This window comes from Eschrichtius robustus, chromosome 1, assembly GCF_028021215.1.
Source record: "Eschrichtius robustus isolate mEscRob2 chromosome 1, mEscRob2.pri, whole genome shotgun sequence".
Lineage (NCBI taxonomy): Eukaryota > Metazoa > Chordata > Mammalia > Artiodactyla > Eschrichtiidae > Eschrichtius > Eschrichtius robustus.
This window is the reverse complement of record NC_090824.1, coordinates 25,092,182-25,108,992: the sequence shown is the minus strand read 5'-3', so window position 1 is coordinate 25,108,992 and position 16,811 is coordinate 25,092,182. Positions and strand designations below refer to the sequence as shown.

Genomic DNA, 16,811 nt, shown 5'->3' with positions numbered 1-16,811 from the left:
TTATTGATAATGCATGTAAAATGCCTCCTCATAGTTTCTGAAATTTGTTCATTGAATAAACATTTGTTTTTGCTGGACCCTGGACTGGGTGCCTGTGGATCCAGTGACGAGCAGACAGACAGGACTTCCATGTAATTTGCACTTGTAGAGGAAGACAGACAGTAAACAAGTGAATAAACTGGTAAATGGAATAATTGCAGGTTAGAGGTGCTGGGGGGGCGGGAAATAAGCAGGGTGCCGTGATGATGGGTGATGGGGGGATGCTGTAGAGGAGGTCTCTCTGGGGAGTTGACATGTAAGCTGAGGCCCAAAGGACAAGAAAGGCACCAGCCACAGGAAGAGCTTGGAGAAAGCACTGCAGGCAGAGGGCACGCGATGCATTAAGGGGGCAGGGTTGGGTGGTCTGGAGTGTGTGAGAAGGATGGTGGACTGAGAAGCGTTTGGAGGGCTGAGCTGGGAGAGCATCACACAGGGAGAATTTCAGATTCATTCTCAGGACAAAGCAGAGCCTTTGACAGGTTTTGAACAGAAGGATGTGCTCAGACTCGCTATGTTAAGTATTTCTCTGGAGCGGGGCAGATGAGCAGTGGGGCAGGACTCCAGGTGGAAAGATCATGGGGCTCAGACTACACTAATGGAGGTGGAGAGAAGCAGATGGAGCCGAGGTGTATTTTGGACATAAGAGTGAGAGGCCTTTCTGTCGGCTTGGACGTGAGGGGAGGAAAAGGGGAGAGTCAGAGTTGCATCGTAGCTTTTTGAGGTGAGTTATGGGGTGGAGGGGGCACCACTTCCTGACATAGGAAGACTTGGGGAAGGACATGTTTGGGGTGGGAGGGTCAGTAGTTCTCGTGAGTGTTCAGATAGAGGTGTCGTGGGCAGTTAAGCCTGGTGCTCAGAGATCCAGCCTCGAGACATACAAGTTTGGGAGTCCTCAGCGTATAGATGGTGTTAAAGCCACAGGGACGGACAAGATTGCGTGGCACACAGTAGGTTCTCAGTGAATGATACCTGTTTTTATTAACTAAGTTAGAGTTTTATTTTTGCAGTCGGGTAGACATCCAGCAGGTTCCAAGCTTGAAGGCTGTGCTGTTCTGAGAAGGAGCCCCTCGGGGTAGCCTGGGTGGACACAGGGGCTTCCATTTGGGCTGAGGGGGGTTCTGGTGAGCAGGGCCTTGATCTGGCCTTAGCCCCCGCAAGCAGGGCCACCTGCAGCTGTGCGGGAGGTGGCGGGGAGGCAGACAGCCTCTTGGTGTCTGGCTCGTGTTGAGATGTTCCAGTCTGATAGCTCCTGCCTGGGGGACATTTCGGGTTTCACAGCGGCTCAGTTGTCAGCGGTGCACACGTGTTGCTGAAAGAGCCGAGAGTTCTGCTGCTGCTGCAGAAAGCGGCTGGGCGGGGTGAAGCGCTTGGCAGCATTGCTGGGCCCCTTGGGGTGACTTTGACGGGCCCCACGCGCCTCCCCGTACCTTATCCCTGATGACCCTCTGGGTTCTGCTGGGAGGTGGGCACAGACGGTGTTAACATGCCCAGTTTTTTGGGGAGGACACTGGGTCACACAGTCCTCTGTGAGATGACAGGCAGTGTAGTGGTGAGGGTGCGGGCTTGGGAGCTGCACGGCCTGGGTTTGACTTCTGACTCACCTCTTACTAGCTGTGGACCTTGGGGAGGTAACTTAACTTCTCAGTGCCTCAGTTTCCTCCTCTCCCATGGGGGTACACGCTCGCCTACCGGGGTTGCCGTGCCATGAGATGAGTTAACACGTGCAAGCACTGTCGCAGTGCCCGGCTTACTTAGTGATGCTCTGTACGTGTGGACTGTTGTCGTCCTTGTCACCATCACTGTTTCTCTGGAGACTGAGACGGGATCAGAGCCTCACTCTATACTCAGGACTCTGGCTAGAGGCAGTTTATCTGCCCAGAACCATGCAGAGCTCAGGGACGGGGAAGGCTGGGAAGCCAGACCCCAAACTTACCCACCAGGATGGGGCAAGGGCTAGCCCTGAATCCTGCTCTGGGGATAGGAGGACCTCGGGCCATGGGCGGGCTGACGCTGGCTCCAGCCTGGAGGACAGTGATAAGCGGTGGCCAGGCGGGCAGGTCTGGTGGGGCGCGGGGCCAGGCAGGGTATGGGCCAGGACTTTGGATTTGGGTTTGGGGTCAGCAGCTCAGACCTCTCAACTGCACCAGCCTGGGCTTGGCTGGAGGGATGGGGGGACACGACTCAGAAGCACCAGATTCCAAGACTCCTTCCAGGCCTGGCCTGAAATTGGTGGCCAGCGAAGAAGCCTTAGAAAATCACACAAGGGTGGGCCCCGGACTGAGAGGCTGGACTCATCAAATGGTTGGTGGGGAGGTAGACTTCATGCACCAGTCAGTGTGGGCTTGGGGGCTTGGGGGCTGGGTATGGGTGACCTCGGCTGCCGGGAGCTAGGATGGCAGAGGCAGCAGAAATGCGGCCTGGCTCCTGCTCCTGTACTGTGTCCGGTGCTTGGCTAGAAGTTGGGTGAGATGTCCCATCCAGGTTTGTCTGGCTACAAAGCCCCTGGGGCTGGGCTTCCCTCTGGGGAGGATTCCCAGTGCTGCTGAGGCAGCTGTGCTAGACGCTCCCTCCCGGAGCTTCCTTGCAGCCCCTCAGGTCACAGGCTGCCCAGACCACCCGCCACCCGGGGCCCCACTTCCCATGCCAGCCGTCTGTTTGTCTTCCTGTTTCTGCTTCAGGACTCAGAGATCCGCAACAATGCGGCCAACTACCTCCCCCAGATCAGCCACCTCCTCAACCTCGTGCCCCGTCAGATGCTGCTCATCTTCAAGACCAACGACCTGCTGCGGGGCATCGAGGCCGCCCTGGGCACCCGCGCCAGCGCCAGCTCCTTCCTCAACATGTCACGTTGCTGCATCAAGGCACTGGCCGCGTGAGTGTGGGCTCTGGCCGCTCCTCCCCTCTAGCTCCCCGACCAGCCCCAGGGGTCTGCACACCTCCAGTTTTTCCCACCAGTCCCCAGGGCCGTGCCTGAGCTCCCCAGTCTCCAGCTCTCCCTGCAGGAAGTTAGGGGCAGAAAACAGCTCCAGTGACCTGGCTGATGCCTCGGGGCTATGTTTTAAGGTGGTCCAGAGAGCCGCCTCTACTTGTTAAAATTGTGGATTCTAGGACCTCACCCTCCCGGGCAAGCTTTCCAGGTGATTCTTACCCTTAATAAAGTTTACAGTGTTTTCGGAAAATCTCAGTCCCATTCAAGCATCCCCCGGACTTGGGATCGGGATGCCCGCGTTCGCATCCCATCTCTAGCTGGTCCCGGGACTGTGTCCCCAGCGTTGGCCAGGCAGTGAGGCCAGTGTTCTTTTCCCTGCAAGTGTGGCTGTGACTCAGGAGAGTGTCACCAGCAGGCCATCTTGGAATCTCAGGTCTTTTTAGATGTCTCAGCACCCTTGAGGTGTTGACGAGGAAGGGAAGGGTGCTTCCTCAGGGGACAGAGGAAAGAGGGTTCTAGGAAAGAGGAAAGAGTAGTGACAGAGGAAAGAGGGTTCTAGGCTCTCCTACCTGACAGTAGCAAATACACAGGAAGGCCTAGCTCTGGCTGAATGTTCTCACCTGAGAGGGCAGGCCTGGACTGTGGTCAGCTCCGAGCCCGTCCATTCTAGGCAGTGAATGGGTCGTTCTGGTAAATGGGTGAAGGGAGTGTTGACCACATACATCATGCACCCACTATCAAATACTGAGTTAGATTACAGGAAAATAGACTGTATACACAAAGGGCCGAACATGATTTATTCTTCCTCTGAGGTTCAGGAAACAATGTCTTGGGAGTTCCCGGGCGGTCCAGTGGTTAGGACTGGATGCTTTCACTGCCGGGGCCCAGGTTCAATCCCTTGTCGGGGAACTAAGATCCTGCAAGCCACACGGCACAGCCAAAAGAAAAAGGAAACAAGTCTTGAATAGGTGGTCATCATAAACACCAATTTTCGTCATGTCCTTTTGTTGGTGCAGAAGAGATTGAGCTGGGCTGAATCCACAGTGGCCCCAGCCTCCCAGGACTACCTTGATTAGGTTTCCAAGTGATTCTTACCCTCAGAAATTTTGGGAAAGCTTTTACATTAGGGTTTGGGGGATTCTGATTTGATAAATATTAACTGTACTTTTGGAAAAAGGGAAACATTGGAACGTGCTACCCACTGGGTCCACTAGACCTTTGATGTGCTGTGAAACAACTGCTTTTGCTGACCCCACTTACCTGGGAAATGCCTTTGGAATAGCTGAGTTCCTCTGGTCCCTGAGTGGGCCGTGGTCTGATCCGTAACCAGGAGTTGTCCACTGGGGCAGAGGGCTGGTGAGTTGGCAAAGCCACCATCTTCCATTTTTCTGATGATACTGAGTATTTCTTACCTCTTTATCTCCTGTTCTCTCCTTCCTTCCTGCCCCTCCTGCAGTCACAAGAAGAAGAATACCCATTCATTCTTCAGAAGGACCCAGATCTCTTTCAGTGAGGCCTTCAGCTTATGGCAGATCAACCTTCATGAACTCGTTCTGCGTGTGAAGGGGCTGAGGCTGGCCAGCTGGGTCTTGGCCCTGCTCTGCTGGCTGTTGCCTGCTCCACACTGAGTGGGCTTGCTGTTCCCTTCCCGGTGTGACCTTGTGGTGGCCAGGGGGTCTTTTCACTCCTCACTCTTCCATCATGTCTCTACCCACTTGCCCCGTTTCTGCCAGCTGGTGGCCTGGAGCCCCAGGATCGCTGTCCGTGGCACCGTTACGCTCCACCTCTGAAATTCCTCTCCTTTGGAGCCCTTGTCGTGGGACCCCCCAAGCTGCGCCGTGTGATAGGTTTCTTTCTCTCTGTATCCAGGGAGAAGGCACGGCAGTCTGCTTTCCCGCTCCCCGTGTGGGCCATTGGGTTGGATGCCCCCCACTTCCGTTAACCCTTCCTGTTATGAGGATGGACCATGAACCCCACTGAGGGCACATTTAACTTGTAGGAAGTTTGATTTTGCTGGAGGGGAGCGTGGTCTCTGAACTGGAGAGCAGTCTCCTCTCCTTGCACTGTCACTCCCCAGAGGTGCTGACCTTAGCCAGGTGGCTTGGCACCCGAGCCAGGCTCTGTTGCAGCTGTAAGTTCACTGCTGTCGTGGTGACCCCTTTGGTGTTTTATGTACTGTGATTCAATAAAAACCCCTTTAGGGTTGCAGAGCAGAGCTTGGTCAGTGGGATTTTTATTCCAGGTTGGGAGTGAATCCACTTTGGCCACTAGGTAGGAGTGCATCTGGATGCCGTGTGCCATGTGCCATTGTGATCTGCTTGGCTTCTTGTCCCTGAAATCCTTCCACCCTTCCACTGTGCAGCAGCTTTCTGATTCTTGTATGTTTCTCTCACTTTCTAAGACTGAGACCTTGGTTGGAGTTGTTAGGAAGCCCAAGGCCAGAAACTCAGAGGCTCAGCTGAAACCTCTGACTTTGGTTCCCCCGGCTTCTCACCTCATTTCCTGTGACCTGGCACCTGCCTTGTTCTACCAATTGGCTTCTGACTTAGCCCTTGGATTCATCATTTGATACCCCCAGTCCTGGAGACTGTAGTCTAAAGTTCAGTCACCGTGGCTGGGCTTTCACTCTGAAACCTCTTTGTCACCTGTCTGGACTCTACTTCTACCTTATTGCCTGTTGCCAGCCTGCCCCTCCCCCCACTCGATCATCTGGTCCTGTTTTGGCGACACCCGCAAACTCCTGCTCTAACTCCTGTGTCTGTGTGGTCTCCAGATCCCTAAGACCCCAGATATGGCAGGTCCTAGCTCTCACTGAGCACCCAGGCTCACAGAGAGTAATTGTGTTTGAATCTCTCCGATCTTACTTCACTGCATTCATGAGGGCAGAAAAAAATCTAAATTTAAGTCTCATTTTCTGTTCTCTTTATTCATAATACAACAAGCAGATTTTTCACTGACCAGAGATGATTTGCAATCCCTTTATTTCCTGAAAGAATTAATTGTTCCTAGTGACCAGTTGGATGCACCCAGAGACCTGAGAGAATAATTTGCAAGATCTGTTATGAGTCATGAGGATGCACGCTGCATATTACATTTTATGGTGTCTTTTATAGCCACTGAAGTAAATATAAATGTCCTTTTTGTTCAAGGTAATGGTTACTTGCTTTTCACTTTTGGTTTAATGGTTGGCTTCCTGCTGCCTTGGGATCTAAAACATCAGCATGCTGCCAGAACAGTTATCCAGAGAGAGCTGAGAGGCTGGGAGAGTTTGGGGTACAGAGCAGTTTGAGAATAGGAGGGGTCAGTGTTTACTGAGTGCCTTCCATGTGTGAGAGAACATGCTAGGTTCTTTGTAAATAAGTTACATCATTGGTTTGTCTCATCAGCTCTATGAGGGCGAGGGGTCGTTAGCCTCATCTCACAGAGATGGGAACTGAGGCTCAGAGAAGTTTAGTAATTTGCTTGAAGTCGCACAGCTGCTGAATGAGGGTCCATGCTTTGCTTTTTATTCCACAGTGCTGGAGATATGGATTACGCCTGCTCCGTGAGCTGTCATATGTGCCTGAATTGTGACTCTAACACCCTGACTTCAGAGAAAGTTGGGTTTTCAGTGGAAGTGGGGGAGTGGATGGGTAAAGGAGACAAAAAGTTCTGGAAGTGCAGACTGAGTCCTGCATGTTCCTCGGGCCTAAGACAGGATGGACCTGGACCACTGTGATACTGCAGTGCAATTCCGATGCTGATCACCTGGAGTTAGTACAGACTCTGTTCCCTTAAGGGCATAGTTCCCATAAGACTGCCCTCACTTCAGACACAAGTTGCAGGTTTGGGGGTCCCTAGGCCATCTACACTTTTGGCCAACTGACTACAAATTTGGGGGTTCCCACAACCCCCTCAGATTTGATAATTTGCTGAATAACTCACAGAACTCAGGAAAGCACTACACTTGTGACCAGGCAAATGAAGAGACACATAGGGTGAGGTCTGGGAGGATCCTGAATGCAGAGCTTCTGGGTTCTTGATGTGAAAGGAACCTCTTGGCACAGAAATGTGTTCGCTGAGCTTCAGTGTCCAGAGTTCTTATCAGGGTTTCATTATATAAGCACAATTGATTGAATCATTGACCACATGATTGAACACAATCTCCAGCCCCGCCTTCCCTCCCTGGAGAAGGTGGGGCTGCTATCAACCCCATCCTGAGTCATTTAGCATAAGCTCAGGTGTGATCCAGGGGGCACACCATGAATAACAAAGATACTCCCATCACTAAGAAAGTCCAAGGATTGAGAGGTCGTCTCCCAGGAGCAGACGAAGCAACAAAGACCAGGCAGATTCTTCACTATACAACAAGCACTCTGGTGTCTCCTCATCCTGTGTACTTGGCCTGAGGTGCATCTTTATCGACTGACCACTGGTCTATGCCTTCTGCTTCGCCAGGTGGAGCCGTCTCTGGTGGATCCATCTCAAGATCTCTGTTCTGCAGTTCAGAGAGTGTGCACGTGAGTTTATACGTGGGACCTTTGCCCTGCTCCCTTCTCTGTCCTGTGGAGCTTCCATACATTGATTTGGGTTTGGTGCTTCCAGTAAAATCCTGCGGCTTTCTTCTCCCAGCAGTTACAATGTGTCAGGAAGTCAGCACCGGCTTACTTTGAAGAGCGCCTTCTCTTTTAACCCTTGGATCCTTACTCAATTTAGGTGTTGGCTTCTTTGATTTGGGCAACATGGCTATGGTTCCCCTTCCCTCTTCTCATCCACCGGAGGAGAATTCCAACTCGATGGCCCATTTGGCTTCTCAAATATGTACCCAGCTCATAGGAAGTGCGGATCTCCTGGTTTGTAGTAAGTGCTCACTAAACACGCAAATATTTAGACTCTCAGAATGCTTCACTCTTTTCAAGGGAGTTGAAACCTGTGTATTTAAAAAGAAGCTGCACATGCCAGTCTCCCTCTGCTAGGAGCACTGCCTTGTCTGATTGTCCGGTTAATTTCCGCAGTGTTCTGAGCCCACTCCCGGGATCAGGGTTGGTCACTCTCAGCATGATGGGCTGCTAGGTGCCCCCGTCCTCCACCACTTCACGGCTGTAGGGACTTCCAATGACATCTCAGAAAATGAGTGTGGCTCCAAGCGGCACAAATCCTCAGGGGCAGTGCTTTGGAGGTTTGGAATTACCCTCAGTGTAAGCAAATGTGAGAAGGGTGGGATGGAGCCTTGCCGAGGGACACTTGGGGCTTCAGCAGTCTCAGGGTGTGGCCAGGCAGAGCTAGGGTCTGAGCTGGGAACTGGTGACTGGGCAAGATCTGAATAGACAGGATGAACAGGGTCGCAGAGAGTTCCTGGCAGCCTGGCCTGCTGGGGGTGATGTTTGCTGGGCTAGATCGGGGGTGAGAGGCCTTGAATGCCTGGCGACCTGGTGCCGCTGCTGTTTGTAACTGGCCAAGGGGGACTGGGGAGGCCCCGTCTCCTAAGCCTTAAGTCTGCAAATATTTTGGTAAAAACCCATTTGTTCAGAAAGGCTCTGCTCTCACCTCCTTTCCTTCCTCCCTCCCTCCTTCCCTCCTGTGGAGTAAAGCTTATTACAAAGCTGCTCTCTCCTTTTCTAAAGGAAGGATGAGGGGCCCTCAGCAGAGTAAATTTTAAGCCTTGGGCTGTGATGTCCATGTTCTTACGGCCAGTGCCTACTGGCCCGGTTTACTTGACTTCTCTGGAGGCTGCCTCAGCCCCCGTCATCGGCTAGCTCCTCTTCTAGGCAGGTCACCGTGCCCCTGGCCAGCACTGCCGGGGACAGAAAGCACTCTTTCTGCCCAGTTCTGCCTTTGGCTTAATAATAGCAAAGAGCCTCTGGTGTTTCTTCCTGTTTTTCTCTTTCTCGTGTGTAAAGGGAAGTCCAGGCTGGTGAAGTGGTGAAGTGATGGGTACCAGTAGCCCCCTGACCCCTGACATTTCAGCTCCCATTTCCTCATCCCTTCTTCCCTGAGCAGTGCTTTCCAAACTTCCCTGTATACGTAAGTAACCTAGGCTCGTGTTAAAACACAGGCTCTGCCTCAGTGGGTCTGCGTGGGGCCTGAGATTTAGCATTTCTAACCAGCTCCCAGGGGCTGCTGGCGCTGCTCGTCTGAGGATGATGCTTTGAGCTGCAAGGTTCTGATCGGTGGTTCTGAAGGTGCGGTCCCGGGGCAGGCGGCATCAGCATAAGCCAGAAGCTGGTGAGAAATGCAGATCTCAGACCCCACTGCAGATCTGCTGAAGCAGAAACTCGGGGGGTGGGACCCACCAGTCTGTTTTAACAAGCCCTCCAGGGAATTCTGATGTACACACTCACGGCTGAAATCTCTGGTCTATAGTTCTCAACTCTACCTGCACATCGGGATCACCGGGAGAGCTCTGAATGCCCAAGATTCTGATTAACTTGGTTTGAATGAGGGCCAGGCATTTAAAACAATTTTTTAAAACTTTTTATTTTGAAGTAACTTTAGATGTACAGTAGGTTGTAAAGATAGTACCCAGAGGGTACCCACATAGCGTTCACCTAGCTCTCCCTAATGTTAACACCTTACATAACCAGGGTACCTTTATTAACACTAAGAATTAACGTTAGTACAATACCATCAACTAAACTATTCCAGTTTCATCAATTTCCCCACGAGTGTCCTCGCCACGTCCCAGGATCCAGTCTAGGACGAAATTTACATTCATTTGTCACGTCTCCTTAGTCCCTGCTCTGGGACAGCTCCTCAGACGTCCCTTGTTTTTCATGACCTTGACACTTTGGAAGGGCACTGGTCAGATATTTGTAGATCGTCTTTCAAGTTTGGTTTGTCTGATGTTTTCTTGTGATGAGAATGGGATTACGTGTTTGAGGCAGAATACCACAAAGGAGGAACACCCCTCATCATGCCGCACCCCGGGAAACATCATATGGACGGGGGGGGGATGTACTGATTTTGTTCTTTAAAGCTCCCCAGCCAGGGTTGGGACCCAGTGTTAGGCTCATGCACCTTCCAGGTATCTTCTGGAGAAGGAAGAAATGCAGCTTGTGAACTTCTCCACAGGTGGGCGTTAGGCAGAGCCTCTTTGAGATTAAGGGAGGCCTGGCTATTTCCAAATTAAAAGGCTCCCAGGAAACTAAAAAATGCAGCTATACCAACACAAGGTAATACACATGGCTGTGTAATTTTAATGTTTACATTTACCGCACGTTAACTCTTTAAGCAAACACACAAATGTAGTGACAAATGGATGTAACATCAGAAGCGTGAGCACCAAACCCCTCCCACCAAAAGATAGGCCTGGCGCTAGCAATTTTGTTTTCCAGGTGTATTTGCAGTCCTAGACATGGAAATCACTAGTGGGAGGTTGGCAGGGAGCCCTCTGGTCAGTCACCACTGAGTGGTGGGCCTGGTGTCCTCTGCATTAGCCTGGCCTGGCAGCCACCTCCCAGTGCCCAGAGGGGAAGTCAGAGCCTCAGCTGGGCTGGTGGCCGACTGTTTCTAGCCCACGACTGACTGCCCAAGCCATGAATGATGGAAGTGCTTGGTGATCCTTCCTCTAGGTGAGTAATAACAGAGAGGGAAGGCTGGAGGATGGTGTGCCAGCAGCAGGACTTTCCTCCCTCCAAGGTGACACTGGGTGGGACATGAAGTCCTTCCAGGTTGATGAATTGGGGACAGAGGTCAGGGGCTCTGGGTATTCCTTGCCCTCTTGGAGTTTCCAGGGCTGTGTGTAGGTGGGGGTCTTCTTCCCTGGCCCCTGGGTGCTTGCTCCTTTTTGTGCCAAATGTAAGCATGTGCACATCAGAGTATCTACAAACATCTGTTGACAGCGGCTGCTACCATCATGGAGGTGATGCCCTCCAGCCCAAGGGCCTGGACTCTACAGTTGGCCTGAGTTCAAATCCTGTTGCCCTCAGTGTTCTGTATGATCTTGGGCAAGCAACACAACTTCTCTGGGCTTCAATTCCTAGATTTGAATCGTGGGAATAATAGTACCTACCTCACAGGGTCATTGGGAGGACGAAGTTAGATAATATATGCAATGTACTTGCAGAAATGCTTAGAGAAGAGAAACCAAAGCAAGTGCTCAATAAATGTCACTTATTTTTATGATTAGCCCCATGGCAGACCGTATTCCCAATGCCTTTTCTTAACCCTGCCCTCTACTTGAGAGGCTGAAAAAGTGAGGTCTTGGTTTCCCAGCTTCCCTTGCAGCTGGTGGTGGCATATGACAGGGCAGGTGAAGAGGAATCTTTTGGAGCGATTTTGGGAAGTTTTTTTTTAGATATTGATAAAGGTATAGTTTGTTAGTATTGCCCCTTCTTCTTCATTCCAGCAGTGGAGACTGGTGTGTGGTTTTGGATGTCTGGAACTTTAGCAGCCATTTTGTGATCTTGAGGTGGTAGGTACAACTTGATGTTTTATTTGGGCATGTAGCAACCTCTGCTGGATGCTGGGCATCACTCCTCCCAGGCACATGACAACCCTATGAAGTCTGGGGACCACTATTATCCTCTGTGTACAGGTGAGTAAACTGAGGCACAGAGGCTTAGGTTGCTTGCTAGAGGCACACAAGCAGTGAATGGTGGAGCCAGGCTTTGAGCCAAGGTAGTCTGCAGCCAGAGCTTCGGCTTTCAACTCCTGACTTTCCATTTTCCTCTGCTGGAGTGGACTGCTTCCACTGAGCCTGCTAGAGGTTGGACCCGTCCTGCCTTCCTGCAGCCTCCTCAGTCTGGAGCTAGTGGGTTCCTGCAGTGGTGGGCTTCTGTGCTTCCTGCAGTGAGTGCAGCTGGTCAGTGGCACCCTAGGAGTAGTCATTTCTCTGCAGAGGGTGGGCCTGTATGGCCCAGGGCTCACCCAGCCAACGAGGCCTCACATCAAGCCTCTTGGGCAGCTCTGGATGCTGGAATGCATCCCCTTCTAGGGAAATGCTTATAAGGGAAGTTGACATTGGCAGAGATTCAATTTTGCCCCATGGTAAGTAAGAATGTAGAGGAGGTTCTGCCTTTTTCACTTCTTCCTCTCCCTCCTGCCTCCCCTCAGGTATGCAGGGAAAAGTGATGACTGACATGGGATTTAGGAGAGAAACCAGGAACATTCAGGATGTTATAATGAGCTGATTAGAAGTGAGTTCTGACTTGTAACAGCTTATGTCCATAATAATCAGATGGCGCAATGTGTCCAGAGTAGGCTCTGATCTTTTTCCTACCTTTGTCCTGGACCATATTCTCTGGACAGGGGCCAGTGTCGCCTACACTGAGCCGGGCAGCTGGAGGTCAGGCCCATCAACCTAATTCTGCTATCACTGGGCAGGTTGTTTTGGTTTCTGAGCCTCTGCTTCCCCTGCTGTGAAATGGAGTGGTTGTCCATAGGTTGCCTTTCTTGGAGGACTGTGATGAATGTGAACAGATAGTGCCAGTGAAAGCGACAGGGAAAAGCAACACTCAGAAACTAACAGATACACAGCGTGCAAGTGAACAGTTTATCTACCCAGCATCCCTTGCAGCTTTAACAGAACTCCCTTCTCCTGTAGCGACACCCATTTCTGCGAGTATGCTGATCCAGTGTCTCCCACACGCCATGGGGGTAGACAGATGGCCATCTCTCTGGCCACAGACATTGGTTCCAGTGTGGGCTCATGACTCCAAGGGCATTCCTGTGACTTTCAGCAAAGACTATGGAGGATGACTATCTTTCCATTGGTTACTAAGTTCCAGTGGCTATCTTGCCTGCCTCTCTTTTGAACTCCTAGATCCAGCCATTCCTGCAGGCCAGATCCACCTTGGTTTTTCATTTACATGAGCCAATAAATCTGCCTCTCCCTTTTTTTGTGTGTTACTTTAAATTGGGTATTTGCGTTTTAACCAAAAGTGCCCTTATCATTGCAGCTATTATCTTTAAGGGCCCTGGACCCACGTTTGGAAGATGTGGAGAGCCCAGAGGAAGTCTAGAGGAGAATAATAGACATGTCTACAGGGACAGAAAATAAAGAGACGATTATAGACTGGACACTCTCCAGAGAGCTGAGCAAGAGAAAACAGAGTTAAATTACAGTAAGGTCTTATTGTTACTGCTGTTGTTGGGAAAATGAGAGTGAGGGCTGCTGATTGGTTACCTTATATGTTATTTCCTGGTCAAAACCAACACAAAGGCCATGCCATTCTGGCTGGATACCAGTTGTATGGACACACTTTCTGTAATAGTCATGGCTATTTTCTGATGATCCATAAGGTATTTAGAAACTGGCTTTTTGGCTGAAATAGGCTTAATTTCTCTTATTGATTCTGCTAGTTGCTCTCCACCCAGGTTGCCAGCAGAGAGCTGGCAGGAGCTCTTTCTTTAATCACAGTATTAGTTCGAAAGAGACATCCTGGGAACATTTAAGATAAAGACAGCCTCACGTAGGTGCTCCGCATTGGCCTGAGAGCTGAGCTGGCCAGTTCACAGAGCCCATGTTTAACCAAGGATGAGTTTGGGAACTGGACTGTGTGTGTGGAAGCTTCTCTTTCTTCTGCTTTTCCTACTTCACACATCCGGTTGAGTGAGATGAGAGCTCATGTGAGGGTTGTCGCCTCTCTCTGCCTGTCTGGGTTGTGAGATTCCTAAACAGGCTGATCTTGATGTTTTAGAGACATCAGGCTCACCCCATCTCCATGGTCTTGCTCTGGGTGTTCACTCTGCCTCTCTCTGCTTTTCCTTATATCCAAGCCCTCTGCTTTCTATATTCATGACAGCTCTCAAGTCCTGCCTTCTATAGGGAACTTCCCAAGATCACTGCCCTTGTTGAGCTCCTCCTCCTCCCAGTTCTCTTGATACGTCTCTCTACCCCCACCATCCACACTCAACTATCTACCTGCCCTGTGCAGTCCTTGGAGGGCAAGGGCCACTTCTTTGTCTCTTGCATGCTCTTTGACACCAGGACAGTGGAGGCCATAGTAAGCCTTTCATTGGTCATCACGTGGCCATTTACACATGCCTCGATTCATGTATGTCACATGCATTCCTTCAGTGCCCTTTTATTGGGGAGGGGAGTGGAGAGACAAGATGAATCAGACATGACGCCTGCCTTTAAGGAACTGGGGTATCTTTCACAAGAGCAGCTGGCTTTGGGTAAGGAGACAGCCTCCTGCTGGTGGGGGCAGTGGTGAGCCAGGAGGTCTGTGGTCTGGGAGGAGAGAAAAGGATTTAAACAACTCTTGGGGACCAGTGATGCCGGTCAGCAGCTCTACCTGGAAGCAAGATTTGATGAGACCATCTCTATCTCTCTTCGGGGCCAGTATTTCCCCAAATTTCATTTTTACCAAGGGACCTGCATTCACTGTCTTAGTGGTTGGTGCCACCAGCAGTCACCCAGGTGCAAAAGCCAGGAGTCAGCCTTTGAAGTGAGGGTCTTGACCTTCATAGAAATGCCCCATAAACTATATCACCTTGTATGTCCTGTATCCTCTCCTCTCCCACTCTACCACCAGCATCCTGGTTCAGATCTGATTCCCTCATTGGTCTCCTTGCCTCCCAACATGTCCCACCAAACTGGCTCTTGTTCAATTCACCTAAAGCCAACTTGCCTACAGTCACATGGCCAAAAACCTGTTTGCCCAAGGATCAATTCTCCCAAAGACCAGTTTACCTCAAATTAAGTATTCTTGGATGTTTTCAGATCCATTTAACCTTCCTATTATTTCTTGCCTTTTTTTTTCACTTTAAAGATTTTTTAAACCAATTCCTGCAAGAGTATTTGACTTAATTTTGTATTTCTAATAAGTATTTATTAAACAGGCAGCTCTTTGAATGATTATTTTGTATTCCTATGGACATCTTTTTCTAGATTACCTATTTTCATTAACTTTAAGGGAGCCAATATTTAGCCATTTTTTCTAAAGACACTTTCCTTAAAATATGGCTGTCCTAGCAAAAAAAAAAAATATTCAAGGCATTAATTATAATCAATTGCTATGCACTGTGTCATCTTTTTTTTTTTTTTTAACATCTTTATTGGAGTATAACTGCCTTACAGTGTTGTGTTAGTTTCTGCTGTATAACAAAGTGAATCAGCTATATGTATACATATATCCCCATATCCCCTCCCTCTTGTGTCTCCCTCCCATCCTCCTTATCCCACCCCTCTAGGTGGTCGCAAAGCACCGAGCTGATCTCCCTGTGCCATGCAGCTGCTTCCCACTAGCTATCTATTTTACATTTGGTAGTGTATATATGTCAATGCTACTCTCTTACTTTGTCCCAGCTTACACTTCCCCCTCCCTGTGTCCTCATGTCCATTCTCTATGTCTGTGTCTTTATTCCTGTCCTGCCCCTAGGTTCATGAGAACCTGTTTTTGGTTTTGTTTTTTTTTAAGATTCCATATGTATGTGTTAGCATACGGTATTTGTTTTTCTCTTTCTGACTTACTTCACTCTGTATGACAGACTCTAGGTCCATCCACCTCACTACAAATAACTCAATTTCGTTTCTTTTTATAGCTGAGTAGTATTCCACTGTATATATGTGCCACATCTTCTTTATCCATTCATCTGTCGATGGACACTTAGGTTGCTTCCATGTCCTGGCTATTGTAAATAGTGCTGCAGTGAACATTGTGGTACCTGTCTCTTTTTGAATTATGGTTTTCTCAGGGTACATTGCACTGTGTCATCTTGATCCCTTAGCTAAGGGTACATCAATTTCAGATGGAAAATGGTGGGTATTAATGCTGAGTTTTGTGTGGTGCATACTATTTTATGAATTAGAGACCTTGGAAAAGGATGATTCTTACACGCAATATGACAGGTTTGCTACATCTCCCCACTGCCAATGACTGATGCATAGTGTATGCTCAACTCACAGGTCCTGAGTGAATGAGTGAGATTCTGAGATGAGAGTCTAGTACTGCCATTTGTAGCAAAGCAATTTGTCTCATGATTCAACTGTGTCAACCATCAGGAAGGAGACATTTGCCTCAAGTTTTAAACAGAGAAGCCAGTGGTATAAAATAGACTGTCATTGGCAAAGCTTTTGACCTAGGAAAATAGATTGGATTTGTCTAGGGTTCTAAGACAGACATAACAAACACCTGGCCCCTACCATGGCCAATGCAAACTCCACAAGTTGATCATTGTATCCTCTCAAGTTGAACTAGGATATGGCTCCAGAATCCTTATTAACACAGCACACACATGAACTGCTCCTGATTGAGCAGTGTTGGCATGTAATGCCTAAGTGCTGTTTTGGGCCTCCAAATAGGATCCTTTCTTTACCTGGGAGAGTTTCAGAGCTCTCATAAATGAAGACAGGAGGACGATCAAGTTAGCTTTCTGGTGGTGGGGAGGAGACATCTTGGGCTCATTTGGGCAGATTAATTGAAAGGCATTGAGATGTCATTCCCTAGCTTAGAGGACTTTATTCGACTCTGTATGGCTGTGTTTTCCTTTGTAGGGACTTTGGTCTTCTGGGGGTGTGGGGAGCAATAACGAATCTGTGCATGGGAACCAAAGGAGTTCCGGCCAAAAGCCTGATCTCCTCCCGCAGGGTTCAGCTTGGAAGCTGCAGTGTGGAGCTAGGAGGGATCCTGGAATGGGAGTCTGGAGACCGGTGGGTGCTGACCAGCTGGTCACTTAGGGCAAATCTTCTCCTCCCTAATCCTCTGATTTCTTACCTGCAAATTAAGGAGACTGGGCTAAATGAGTGGTTCTCCATGGGGGTGCTATTACCCCCAGGCACTTTCTGGAAATGTGTGAGGACATTTTTGGTTATCATAATGACTAAGGGATTGCTACTGGCACCGATCAGGTGGGGTCAGGGACGCTAGACATCTTCCTATGGGCAGGGCAGCTTTACCCAACGAAGAATTGTCCTGTG

General features: G+C 49.7%; 1 protein-coding gene across 6 annotated transcripts in view; it reads left to right on the top strand.

The window, feature by feature from the left end:
• The window catches only part of ADCK1 (aarF domain containing kinase 1), a 123,810-nt gene that overhangs the window by 100,200 nt on the left and 6,799 nt on the right, over positions 1-16,811 (top strand). For 3 of the 6 annotated variants that reach the window (XM_068541948.1, XM_068541950.1, XM_068541949.1), the window contains exons 10-12: positions 2,718-2,911; positions 7,406-7,467; positions 7,664-8,015. In XM_068541948.1, coding sequence (XP_068398049.1) covers positions 2,718-2,911; positions 7,406-7,467; positions 7,664-7,923 — 516 coding nt within the window. In that variant the 3' untranslated portion in view covers positions 7,924-8,015. Of the gene's footprint in view, positions 1-2,717; positions 2,912-4,424; positions 5,182-7,405; positions 7,468-7,663; positions 8,016-12,846; positions 13,012-16,811 lie in introns of those variants that run through there. The other 3 variants (XR_011073812.1, XM_068541951.1, XM_068541953.1) reach the window with 3 other exon arrangements.